Here is a 13761-nt window from a genome sequence, read left to right as displayed (position 1 = left end):
TGCCTCTCCAAACACTTAACACAACAACTGTTGGTAATGGACATCACACCGCGGGTCATGTTGTTCTGTTTTATTGGTTGCAATGTTCTTAAGCGTTTTGTGGACGTCCCATACATTTAACAGCAATTGTTTACAAGACCAGCCATTTTGCACCCAGCTTTCAACAATTATACAGAGAATTTACTGTGCACTTGGACGAAGCGACAGAGTTCTCCACACAACCAGGAGCCTCCCAGGTAAACTGCACAGAGATGCAGCTTCCAGACAACTAGAAAAAACTGGTTACTTGTGTTCTACTAGGAATTTTGATCAACTTTTTTTTTTTTGGCCTTTGGTGTGTGTGTGTGTGTGTGTGTGTGTGTGTGTGTGTGTGTGTGTGTGTGTGTGTGTGTGTGTGTGGTGTGTGTGTGTGTGTGTGTGTGTGTGTGTGTGTGTGTGTGTGTGTGTGTGTGTGTGGTGTGTGTGTGTGTGTGTGTGTGTGTGTGTGTGTGTGTGTGTGTGTGTGTGTGTGTGTGTGTGTGTGTGTGTGGTGTGGTGTGTGTGTGTGTGTGTGTGTGTGTGTGTGTGTGTGTGTGTGTGTGTGGTAGAAATGGTCATATTACAACAGATGCTGATTTTATTCTATCCGTCTAGTGAATCTTGTCCTATTCTGATGAATTGCTTAAGTGTGGAGTGTTGGAAGCTAAAAGTGTGTGTGTGCAATATAGTAATCGAACAAACCTTATTTTTCACTTCCTTAACATACCGGAGACCCGGGTTCAAAGTTAGTGTGTTTAAGCCGAATTATTGATATGATATGAATTAGTTTAGTTGACAGGTTCCAACTCCTGAAATTGATGTGAGGCAATTCGCTCCAGATGAGACGTCTCACTCGTTGAAGTTGTTTGAATTCCAGAAACACTCGGCCGGGCTTTATTTTAGCCAATATCAAAACAATGTGCCCAGCTTGGCCCCAGGGCCGATCCTTCTGATAATCATCTCTAGGTCTCAGTGTTGATATTGTTCTCCCCAACATGTTGACACCAGTTGTTGGAGCTGGCTTTTGTCAATAGTCATTCTTGGAAGTGGAGGAAATACCCAGATGGCGAAGAAGTAGATCAAATCTGGCTGAGCAAAAATAAGTAATTCACCTTTCAATAATTCCAATAACAAACCGTTTTAATACAGCGATTGTCATAGGTTATCAGTGCCTATACTTTATCTGATAACGCTATTAACGCTGAGGATAAAGCTTCACTCCTACATGTTTGTGATCTTACTACTCTTCCTTTGGATGTAAATACTTCTGCAAAGGGTAAAAACCACCGGCTACAGTCGCATTGGAGCGATAGCAACCGATGACAACACAACTCTCTGGGGGCGTTTTTTCTCCGGTGGCTCATTTAGTCGGCCACCAAAACAATTCCTTACAATGTGCTGAGTTACAAAGACAAACTAGTGTCATGTGTAAATGAATGAACTAGATGTTCTGTCACTGTCCATCTACCTACTGCGGGTAATTAGTAAGCTTCTCATTTCTAGCTGATTTTTCAACTACAGCTAGCTTGCTAATTAAGCTAACTTTAGCTCTATGGGTTGGTTGACAATACTAACTTTAAAATGATGCCCGAGGACTTTTTTTATTTTTTTTATTTTTTTAAACAGGAAGCCTGTAAAAAGAGTCCTAAACATTGACTCCATGGCTAGATACACGATGATGTGATAAAAGAATGAGGCTACATGTCCTAGGCAAAACGTTGGCATCCTCTCCAGTCAACAATCCATGTATAAAAATAAAATAAATTGTATAACAAACGTTCAGATTAGGCTAGGCAATATATCCCTATGAGGCTAGATATCATCCTTGAATTTGGATATTGAAATATGGCATAATAGTTATCTTTTCCTGGTTTTAAAGGCTGCATTACAGTAAAGTGATGTCATTTTCTGCCCTATCTGTGATGTCTGCTCATGCAGTGATCAGCCGCTGCACCCAGTGAACCGGTAACTCAGTGTCCTGACCTGCCAAGAGCCCCAGAACACCTGAAGGGCCTGGGAGTGTTGACCAAAACACAGCCAGCGGGTCATGTGACGGTGCAGGTGGCTGCCAGCCTGTGTGCTGCTGCCAAGCTCCACAGTGACCCAGGGAGTTAGAGGAGCTGCAGGAGGGCCGGCTAATTCCTTTCAGGAGGAGGCCTGTCGCCCAGCCCCAGAGCAGACAAACTTACCCTTACCCTCCGTCCAACACATTTAACAAGCTAACATTCCTCCTGTGAACTTTCAGTCGATTTCACCACTGTGCTCTTCACAGGGCTGACTCAAAGCCTTAAGACATTTTCAGGTGTCTGGTCCTGGTAAAGCTGCACTAAGGAGGAGTTTTAAGTAAAAATGTGCTCATTTTATCGCCTTAAAACACCAGTCCCATTACCCCTTTGTTACCTTCTATCTGAAATGATGGTGTTAGGAGGTCACATTGGTTGTGTGCACTTTGCTGAATTCACACTAACAAGATGTAAGCTTGCTAAAGGTCAAGGTTTCTAGTTACCTCTTGCTGCCATGTGAGGAAATTTGCAAAATTCCCTTACAGCACTTTGAGTTTCCCTTTCTGTCATTGTTTTAAGGTGTTTGTGTTAAGTTAAGCGGTGGGAAAGTCTACCATAAAAGGGAAGAGAAAGAACAGGGGCGGACATTCAAAATTACATCCTGGACCAAAAAAAGAAAACTTCAACATTGTGAGGACCTGAACCTGCGGAGCCAGAAACAACCTTGCCGTAACACTTTGATTACATTATCCAGAGCTCCCGTTAGCTGCTGACACCACAACCCTGCCTCAACACTTTAAAATCTTTGGCACGCCTCTAAAGAGTCTATTGATTAGGAGTAATTGAAATATCTTAGTGCCTGTTGAAGCTTGACTTAAATCATGCCTAGCTTTAGAGGAATATCCTATGGGCTCAGGGCGTGCGTTTGCCCATAAATCTTTAGTTCTGGTCTTTTTCTGTCAGTTCTACCCTTGGAGACAAAGCACCATATAATCTGTCCGTCTCCCTCCACATCTTCTGCAGTATCCCTTTGGCTTTTTCATTGGTTGAAATTCCCACCGCATGGCAGCAAACTCGCACACATCTGAAACCCGGCTCTCGAGTTTATTGATAGCCGTGTAAACCTCATGCCACCCCGTTTTTAAGAGTGACTTCATCGCGGAAGTTCCACGAGTGCTCCAGAGCAGCTCACCAGTGACTTTTAAGTGGCTTTTGTTCCCCCGTCAGTTGAATGCAGGCCAGTAAAAGACAGTGCAGGCTTTCATAAACGGCTGGCTGTGCTCCTGCAGGTCCTCCTTCAGCTCTCTGGTGGAAACATGGTGCCTGGTGTTTCGGCCCTGGGTGTAATTAACCCGGGAACTCATAAAGAGGCGTTCACAGCGGGGTGCATGGCGGGTCCACTCGTCATTGCCAGCTCCTGTTGGGCGGCTGAGCTCCTGCTCCAGATGTTTTCCGTTAGTATCTTTGCGTGCCAGCAATGCCAGAGAACCCGAAGGCCCGCTACACCTACTGTACACAGTATACAATGCCCCAGTGTGCCGAGAGTGCAGTACATAAGCTTGTCAGCAGCACAGGGAAAGGTTGTCATGACAGGGTGGGAGTGTGTGAATACACCAACAGGAAACACATGTATTAGTCAATAGATCGGGTTCAGCTACAAAACAACATTCACCCAGCTGGTACTGATTTAGCGTTTCACTCACAGACACATTGAACGCAGATTTGAGCTGTTACCATGGCCCTGTGGATGGCCATCTGCTAGTCTGTTGGCCAGTCGGTACACCACTTTGGTCCATGCTAAAATATCTTGTCCTCTACTGGATGGATTGGCGTGTACACGGCTCTCAGAGGACGAATCCCACTGACTTATGGGATCCGCTCACAGTTCATCCAGCACCACCCCAAGGATGACATTTGCGGTTTTTGCGGAGTTAAAAATCTCAGCAACTGTACAACGCAACTTGGATGAGTCGTAATAACTTTTGATTAACTTTTCCTCTAGCGCGATCATCAGTTTTAATTCCTCCAGTAAGACGAAGGCATACCTTTTTTATAGATACCGTTATAGACAGGCCTGAAATACACACACACACACACATGCTCAGGACCCATACATGCACAAAAGGGAGAGATGTCAGAGTGAGGAGGCAACTGCCGCCCGTGGACAGGCACCCTGAGCAGTTGGGGGTTTGGTGCCTTGCTCACGGCCTTGGCAGTGCTCAGGAGGTGAACTGGCACCAGTCCCCGCTCCGTACTTGGTCTACAGCGTGTTTACTTGAACCAGCGAGCCGTAGGTTCCCAAGCCTGGTCCCTACGGACTGAGCCATGGCAGCCCTCAAATACTTTGCTTTACGATCAAATACCTGCCTCAGCTGTACTTTTATATTTATGGCTTATTAGCACATCTTGTCATTCTAACAGGCTCTAGCATTAGCATTGACAATGTGGTCATGTTGCTACGGCCTACGCTGGTTTTAGCATTTAGCTCAAATCAGCGCTGTGTTGAAGTACAGCCTCTCAGAGCAGCTATCAAGACTGTGGACGCTTCATGTTGGACAACATGGGAGGCTTAAACCTTTTATCTTCCAGTTGTAAAATTTCTCACTTCTTCACACACGGACCCGCTGCCTTTATGTTATACCGACCCAGATGTAATCCTGCCTCTGATGATGTTAGCCCTGCCGGGTTTAAGACACTGGACTGGTGCCATTATCAACAGGTTGTAAAATGGTGTGAATTCAATAACTGCGGTATGAACAAACTTAAAGAGACTCCGGTCGCTTTCCCAGCAGCTGCTGCACACACACAAACAGTATGTAACTATTTGTCTGAGTGCTGTCACTGATGGCTGCTGTTCTCCCTCTCCTCCGTCCCCGCAGACATTCACAGCTTGGTGTAACTCTCACCTGAGGAAAGCAGGAACGCAGATCGAGAACATCGAGGAGGACTTCCGGGATGGGCTGAAACTCATGCTGCTGCTGGAGGTCATCTCAGGTAACCAGGGTTTTCCTTAACAGGATTACCTGAAGGACAGCGTTGGCATGGACGGCGCCGTCACATGCCAAGTTTGGGTCGGTCTTAAAGGAATAGTTAGATATTTTTGAGAAATGTGCTTTTTTTGCTTTCTTGCTGAAAGTCAGAAGAAAAGATTGATATCACTGGCGTGTCTTAGATTGGTATCGGTCCTCTTCAATTTTTATCATTTGAATATTTGTTTTCTTTTTCCTTCAATACTGTAATATCTGTATCCTCAAAAAATAAATAGTTTAATAAAATGAACCCTGAAAAATATTCATGCAGGCTGGATTCAGCAGCTACATATCAGCTATTCTGTCCATCTCAGCCGAGAACGGAGAAACGTTAACCCTTGTGTTGTCTTCCCGTCTAAATTGGAAAATCAACAATTTTGTTGACGCTTTTTATTGATGTTTTAAAAAAATTCTTACATTTGTATCCCTTTAACACTTTTGATGCTTTTTTTTTTTTTCCAATGATTGTCACTTTTCTTTTTCAAAACTACGTAACACTTATTCATTAACTTTAGTTTTACAGTTATTTTTGGAATTTATGCTCAGTAAACCTCATTTATAGGAAATTATGCCTAATGTTTGAGTTAGAAAAGCTGGATGTTGATGGATAATCCAGACTGGAATATGTCAACTTTTACTCAATACTAGTTCAAAAGTACTTACATTTGTTTTCAAATGCTATAAAAATTGAATAAGACGCCCTAAAATTCATGAAAGTAGAGTTTTGTACTTGCCAAAGAGCGTTATGTTATTTTGGGTAGTTAAAAAGAACATTGATGTAGGAAAATGGGTCAATTTGACCCGAGGACAACATGAGGGTTAAGTCACTGAGCTGTGCGGTTATGCTGCAGCAGTCTGGTGGTGTTCAGGCGATTTCCTGCCGGTAGAAATAGTGTGGCCGTGCGTAATGTCACTGTGCTCCGGTGAGGTGTTGCACTGGCTGAGTCTGGATCAGAAGCTTTGAATATTCGCTTTTGATTAGTACCAAAGCATTCTAAGCTCAAAAGAATTGATATTCAGGACAGCCCTTCAATCTTCTACGCAAACTCTCAGCAAGTATTTCCCAAAATGTCAAACTATCTCTTTAAAACCACAAGAAGTAAGGTTGGAACACTTGTTTGTTTAGTTTTTGTTTTGAGGAGAGCTATGCTCCAGTATTTTCTGCAACCTTATCTCCTCGCCATGAGTTCCCTTTCATTTTATGTCTTCTTCCAGCACCGACTGTGATTTATTTTAAAGGTGATTACTTTGTGAAAGCGCCAGACTTACCCATCCTCCTATCTTCCTGCCGTCTCTCGTGTTTCCCTATGTAGGCGAACGCTTGGCCAAACCCGAGAGAGGCAAGATGAGAGTGCACAAGATCTCCAACGTCAACAAAGCGCTCGACTTCATCACCGGCAAAGGAGTGAAGCTGGTGTCTATCGGAGCAGAGGGTGAGTGATGTCAGAGAAGATGAAGGTTAGGGATCTCTTCACAAAGCAACCGTCTCTCACTGTATTCACATCTCCGACTGTCGCCTATCGATTTTAATTAGGCTATCAGCCAAATCAATAGCTACCATTCTGCCTGTTATTCTGTGAATAGTTATGTAGGCCTACAATGTACTCTGGCCCTCTCTCTCTCTCTCTCTCTCTCTCTCTCTCTCTCTCTCTCTCTCTCTCTCTCTCTCTCTCTCTCTCTCTCTCTCTCTCTCTCTCTCGTTACCATAGCAGTGCTGCTGGCTGCTGTGCAGTCTAATGACATCCTTAGTTGGGATAGTTCCCTCGGAGGTTGTGCTTCGCAGTGCATTTTCTGAGAGCGATCTTAAGGATCAGCAATTCCCTCAGGGGCTGAGGCTGCTCATTGTTTAGCACAAATAACTTGGGGATGCCCATCCTCCTCCCATCGGACAGTAAGCTACTCTTTAGCCAAGTAAACTTTCTCTCTCGCTCTCTCTTCCTCTTGCTTGCTAACCATATCCCTCTTTCACAACAACACACACCCCTCTGGCATCTTCCACAGTTGACAGACTTTGAACACGTGTTCATATGAATTCAATGTTCTATTCATTTTTATATTTATAGTATCAATTCATAACAAGAGTTATCTCAAGACACTTTACAGATAGAGTAGGTCTAGACCACACTCCAGAATTTACAAGGACCCAACAGTTCTAGTAGTTTCCTCCAGAGCAAGCAACAGTGCGACAGTTGCGAGGAAAAACTTCCCTTTTGGAAGAAACCTGGGACAGACCCAGACCCAGATCCAGACCCAGGCTCTTGGTAGGCGGAGTCTGACGACCGGTTGGGGTCAGAATGAAGAGTGGCAATAACAGTCACAAAAAAATAGTAGTTTGTAGTAGTTATTTGTAGTAGTTCATGGCATAGCAGGGCACTGTGGGCATTACAAGGCGTGGCAGGACGTGGCAGGACGTAGCTGGGCACCGCAGAGCGTAGCAGGATGAACATGGCATCGCAGAATGTGTAGCGGGACCATGGCGACAGCTGCAACCATGTGTTGCAAACAGTGTTGGGAGGGTTTGGAAATGTAATATGTTAAAATGTTCTAGTAGTGTAACTATTTAATTACTTCATCAAAGTCATGTAACGTAATTATTTAAAAAAAAATTCAGCTTTCCGTGGCCACAGCGGCAGCCCTCAGACAGCTTGAGAGGCAGTTGAACTGTGAGACTGGTGGCGCTGCAAACTCAAACGGGAGAACCAATGGAAATGAATCTTCACTAAACAACGGCAGTGGATGGAAATGGCAAAAGAAGCTATTGTGCATTTGCTTTGCAAAACATGCAAACCAACATCATTATTATTATCCCACATATAGCCTAGCATTTCCCAGTTACCCCCAATGTAATCATGAACATTTTAATAGGTTACGGTCAGTTAGTTACACTTTTTTGTTGTTGTTGTAGCTATTTACTCCCCAACACTGGTTGCAAAAAGAAACTACAAACTGTGTCTACTAAGCCATGAATATCTGAAGGTTTTTAAAGGGTCAGGTCACTCAACATACATATTTTGTTCTACTAACCCCTTGTGGTATTTGGCCGTGCAGCAGATTTTTTAGGTTTTAAGATAATACAGTGGAGGAGAACAAACATTTTATTGTGTTGCCCAAAAGCGCTGAAAGAGGATATATTCAATCAACTCAACAGCAACTTGTCTTTCCAGAAACAATGTCCCGGTTATTCTGGATCATCCACAAACCTTACTGTTGACAATTCCTGCTGGAACTAATTTCCACTGAAGAAATAATCCTCATGAAAGCAGTTGGCAAATGTCATTTTTAATGCTCCCTGTTGGGATGGCAACAGAGATTTCAAAGGCATATCTTAAAATATCAGTACATAAAACCAAAACTGTCAAAAATGTCATTTTGGAATTTTTGGTGAACTTAATTTAAAGAATCTGAACAAATTAGTCAAATCCATGTTAAACACACAGGTAGGGCTGCAACTACCAATTATGTTCATAGTTGATTTTAATCTGTTGATCATTTCACTAATGGAATAATAATGGGAAAAAAACAAGTTCCTTCTCAAGGTTATTTTGCAGCGGCACCGTGGCTCCGTCCGGCGCTTAGGTTTAAAGACATTCCAATAAACCAGAGCATGATTTTCTCCCATCCCGGCATGCTGTGTGGACTAGCCAGACCCTCCTCCGCAGCGCTGTGGAGGAAGGCCTTGCAAAGCGAGACTAGTTGACAACTAATCGATTAATCGTTGCCGCTCTACACACAGGGTGTCTGTCACTGTCTGACACAAACATGTTGAAATAAATTCAAGTAAGGAAAATGTTTTAATAATCGCTGAGATGTAACTGAAAAAAACCAGCTGACTCGTGCATAATCCTGCTACATCTTCATGAAACGTGGATCGATAAGATAATGATTGCACATATTCTAGCTGATGATTCTCCCCCCGCCTGCTCTGGGCTGCAGTCTGGGTTTGAATCTCTCTCTCTCTCTCTATCTCATCAAGTCATGTTTTTGTTTAATAGGTTTTTAAAACTATTTTAAGGTCTTATTTTCTTAAAACGAGTAAAAACCTATTTGCCAGCGCATTAATCAATCTAACTAGGTTCCAATACAAGTCAAACCTTCTTCATCGTTCGCTTATCTGGTATTGGGTCGCGGGGGGGGGGGGTAGCTCCAGCAGGGGACCCCAAACTTCCCTTTCCCGAGCCACATCAACCAGCTCCCACATACATACTGTGGCCAATAATTAAAACCGGTACAGATGCGTGTTCCCAGAGTTGGGAGGTCCATCTGGTATCACTAAGTGCAGGTTGGTTAAAGCTGGTCAAATGGGATTCTTTGACTCTGTGAATCGGCACCTGACTCTGTACATAAGGTTCCTCATCACAGCATGGTTAAATGACTAGCACTGGTCCATCTTGGACACTTACACAGGATCCCAAATGCATCCTTATATGCCACCTTTATCTTATTCATCTTTGCTTCACTGTAGCTGCACCATAGGTGAGCTGTATACAGTGGAGCACAGTATGCTCTAAAAAGAGGTTTAACTTCTTTAGCACACATATTGAATTTGCGTGCCAGCATATTTGCTTGTCCATATAGATGTCATCATCGTCACAGAGCTCATCCCTGATGATGTGGCCCAGGTATTTTACTTTAATAACCATGTTAAGCTCTTGCCCTGTAAAAAGAGGGAAAGCATGGCATCCTGTTCTGCCTTAGTTCTGGCAATTATTTACAACACACTTTTTTTTGCATTGAATGTGATGTCTTTCCATAGTTTGAGCAGACTCTAAATAGTTGCTGTAGGCCAACACTATGTGGAGACATAACAATTAAATCATCTGCATACATCAGATGATTAATACGCTGATCCCCCACCATACAGCCAGTCTTGCGTAGTTTGTTGGGAGTACCAATAATACAATGTTTGTATTCTCAATACCATTTAGCATTTGAGAAGTTAAGCGTCTTTTGTTCAATAAAAAAAAAAACACTGTTATAAATCTTAGAGCAAATATCTTTTTAGTATCAGATTGGCGATAGTATTGAAAAACACTCAGCTCTAATCTTGACAGAAGTCAAAGTAAGGCTGATTGTTATGCTAGAATCCATACAGATTATACTCTTTAGGACTATTGGACTGCAACTAAGGATTATTTTCCTTCCTGAATAATCTGCCGGATATTTTCTTGCTCAATCAATCAATCACTTAATCTATAAAATGTCTGAAAATAATAAAAAAAGTACTTGTTTTGTCTGACCGACGATCTAAAACCCCCCCAAATATTTGCTCTACTATTATAGAAGGCCAAACAATATAGTAAGACATCAAGACCGTGGAACCAGGGTGTTGAGATGTGTTGTCATCTACTTTTTTTGTTGATCAACCATTCGTAAAAACAAGACAAAACGTATGAATATAATCTTACTAGCAGATTTTCAGTTTTAGGAAAACAAAGACTTTTTGGCTCCAATGAGAACCAAATTTCCTTGATAAGATGGAGGTTTCTGTTTGCAGGCCAGAGGCCGGTATCAGAGCTCCTAAGCCAGAGCAGCATTCCAGACAGATTAGCCTGGAATCCTCTCCGGGTGGAGCGGCCCTGCAGCCCCGCTCGCCACACGCTGGCGCAGGGATGGGACGGGACTGCTTGAGGGTCAGATCCATACCACTCATTGGGGGGGGGGGGGGGATTTGTGTCCGTTCCCCATGTTGATCAGTCATGTTCATTAGGACCAATCTCAACATGGATCTGCATGTGTCCGCCCCCAACCACTGAGTGCGTCGTTTTCCTCTTCCCTAATTCGACCCGCGCCGTCCTTCACACCGCGTTACACGCACACACATCTGACTGACATCTCGCAGTCCAAGTTTGTCCGTCACAGTCGTGTGGCCGGCGGAGCTCGTGCCCCCCCCCCCCCCCCCGCCTTATTGGATTAGAGGGAGAAACAAATGATTATTGAAGGCGGGCAGGGTGACCTGTTGAGGTGGATTTTCATTATCGACAACACAGACGGACAGAGGCGGTCCACTCACTGCAGCTGATTGACAGCCAGGGGAATCCTCACACGTTTCATTTAACCTTCCCCCTCTACAAGTACTAATTGACTAATCTTTTTTCTTTTCTTCAAAAGGTGGTTATTGTTTCGAGAAGTCGTTACGTTGCCATATTTGTGCATCGGGGGCCTTATTTCTTTCTGTTGATGATTTATAATATTGGACATCTAGTAACAAAAGTTAACTCTAAATGTACACCGACTTTCAGGTCAAGAGCCATCAAAACATGTAAGAAGAACTTGATTTTTAGACATTGGGTTACATATCGCTTTTGTTTTCAAGCATTTAATGAATATTTCAGTGTGATGCAGATTCTTCAACTTTATAGTAAAGACTTATTATAATGCTTTTGAAACACCTGAGAAGATTAGGAATTTCCAGCTCGACTAGAATGTAGTCTATGCAATAGATGTCTGAGCACACAACATCATTGCACGTCTGTTGCTCTTCTTAAGTTTCTTCTTTTTCCCCTTCCTTTTGGGGAGTTTTTTCTTCTAAACTGAGGATCTTAAGACTGGAAAGACTGCAAAGCCCTTTGAGTTATACTATAAAAATGACCTAACCAGCAGCTCTGTCAGGCTTCGAGCTTAACGCTTAAGTCAGCTGATTCGGATGGGCATGTCATTAGTTTTGCAGGTATTTGGTCCTGAACTAAAGCATTGGATGGATGCATCTTTTTAGTAGGATGTCTGTACAAAATGTATAGCAGTCAATCAGTAGTTCATATGTTCCGATGGGACCGTTCCGATGTGGTGGCTCTGCAGCTAGCTTTCACCTTTTGACCACATTCAAGACATCAGGACAGCTTTTCACCAGGAAGTCACCAGATCTGGGCTTCTGAGCATGTCTGCCAGACGTGAGAAATGTACTTTAGGAGTGGCTGCTAAATGGGTAAACCCTGAAATGACAACGGTATTGCTTTTCCCTTCTTTCAGAGATCGTAGACGGCAACGCCAAGATGACCCTGGGAATGATCTGGACCATAATCCTCCGCTTCGCCATCCAAGACATTTCTGTGGAAGGTAGAGGGAGAGTGTGTGTATGTGTCTTGCTGTGTGTGTGTCTTCCTGTTTATTCACTTTTAGAGCCCGACCGATTTTTTTTTTTTTTAAGGCCGATACCGATACAAATATTTGGTTATTTAAAAAATCCGATATTCCAATATATCGGTCGATATATCTTTAAAAACAAAAAAAATCCAGAAACGCGTAACAAAACAGATTTCCCTAACATTAGTTATTTAGGAGTTCTCACTAAAATAGTAAGATAATCATTTGTTTGTTGTCACAACAGAACCGAGGAACATCAAAAATATTAAAGTTCTGATAAATAAATGTGTGAAAATAAAAACTTAATGTATGAAACTTAAAGTACAAAAACACAATAACAAAAAATAATAATCAGTGACAACAGGGACGTTGTAGAGCGTCCTCTGGGGGACAGACTATACAACGGCAACACTCATAACATCCGTTTTTGTTTTATTTTTTAAATATTCATTTATCAGAATCATTTATTTGTCATTATAAATGATTTGGATGAATGAATGAATTTGGATTAAAAAAAAAAAAAAAAATTATCATCCAGTATAAATGCAGATACTGAAAGATCGGGAAAGGTCTAATATCTGTTGATACGTCGGTCGGGCTTTACTCACTTTATTGAAAGGAACTCCTACAAACTCTTTTCACTGAGCTAATACATGTTAATTTGACTGGGAATGTCTCTTTCGGAGGTGGACACGTATGCATTATGGTGCTCTCCTTGGTTAACATATAATGCACTTACAATGTCATTTAAATGTCAGGAGTGATCATCCTCCGTTTGTTGAGCATTAGATTCCAGTGCGGCGTATTCTAAAGTATTTAATTTGACAAGTTTTGGGACAAAACAATAAACCAGACACCTTTCTGTATCCGCTGGAAACAAGAGCACGAAACGCCCGGGCAAACACTCATGCTTCCCATTCACTTCACCTCCACTTAATCGACCACTAAACGGGGATTGGTGGAGAGTTGGTCAAACTAAAAAGCCTGTTCTTCCAACTTCCCAATGATCCTTCTCTCCGGCCGCAGAGACGTCGGCCAAGGAGGGCCTGCTGCTGTGGTGCCAGAGGAAGACCGCGCCCTACAAGAATGTCAACATCCAAAACTTTCACATCAGGTGAGCGACACACGACAAGTAACCAGAGAAAGGGGGTTTCACTCACGTGCCGAGATGCAGTTACAGTTAATAAGAGGACGCCAAGAGTCTCGGCGTCACGCAGGGAAAATTAGGCCAAAGAATGTGAAAGAGCAGGGGGGGGACCATCATCTGACCTAAACTCTCCTTTATTTGGTGTAACATTTCACTTTAGGAAACTTTACTTTTTTTGATGCATTTGTTTATTTGGCTCTTAAAGGTGCTACTCTGCCAAATTGAATCAGAGCCTGGGCTAATAAACAAAAGTAAGTCCACAAGAGTTTTTAAGTTTCGAGATTTTGCTGAAGGGGAACGCCAATACAAATCCAGTTGTACTGTAATTTAAGCAGAGCATAGTTGGGACTTGGATACAGCAGCAGTGTACACGAGGAAACGGCTGAATATGAGCATCAGTCCAGACTGGGGTTTGACCTTGGATCATTTGGTTCTAGGTTCACATACAGTATGAAGTATGCATAAGGCCAGAGGACGGGGCCAG

General features: G+C 42.9%; 1 protein-coding gene across 1 annotated transcript in view; it reads left to right on the top strand.

Moving 5' to 3' along the window:
• The window catches only part of actn1 (actinin, alpha 1), a 68691-nt gene that overhangs the window by 24520 nt on the left and 30410 nt on the right, over positions 1-13761 (top strand). Inside the window, exons 2-5 of the mRNA XM_032501116.1 lie at positions 4901-5015; positions 6364-6483; positions 12017-12103; positions 13157-13244. Of these exons, the coding sequence (XP_032357007.1) occupies positions 4901-5015; positions 6364-6483; positions 12017-12103; positions 13157-13244 (410 nt within the window). The remainder of the gene's footprint in view (positions 1-4900; positions 5016-6363; positions 6484-12016; positions 12104-13156; positions 13245-13761) is intronic.

Source organism: Etheostoma spectabile, chromosome 20, assembly GCF_008692095.1.
Source record: "Etheostoma spectabile isolate EspeVRDwgs_2016 chromosome 20, UIUC_Espe_1.0, whole genome shotgun sequence".
NCBI classification, from domain to species: Eukaryota; Metazoa; Chordata; class Actinopteri; order Perciformes; family Percidae; genus Etheostoma; species Etheostoma spectabile.
This window is presented reverse-complemented; position numbering and strand designations above follow the sequence as displayed.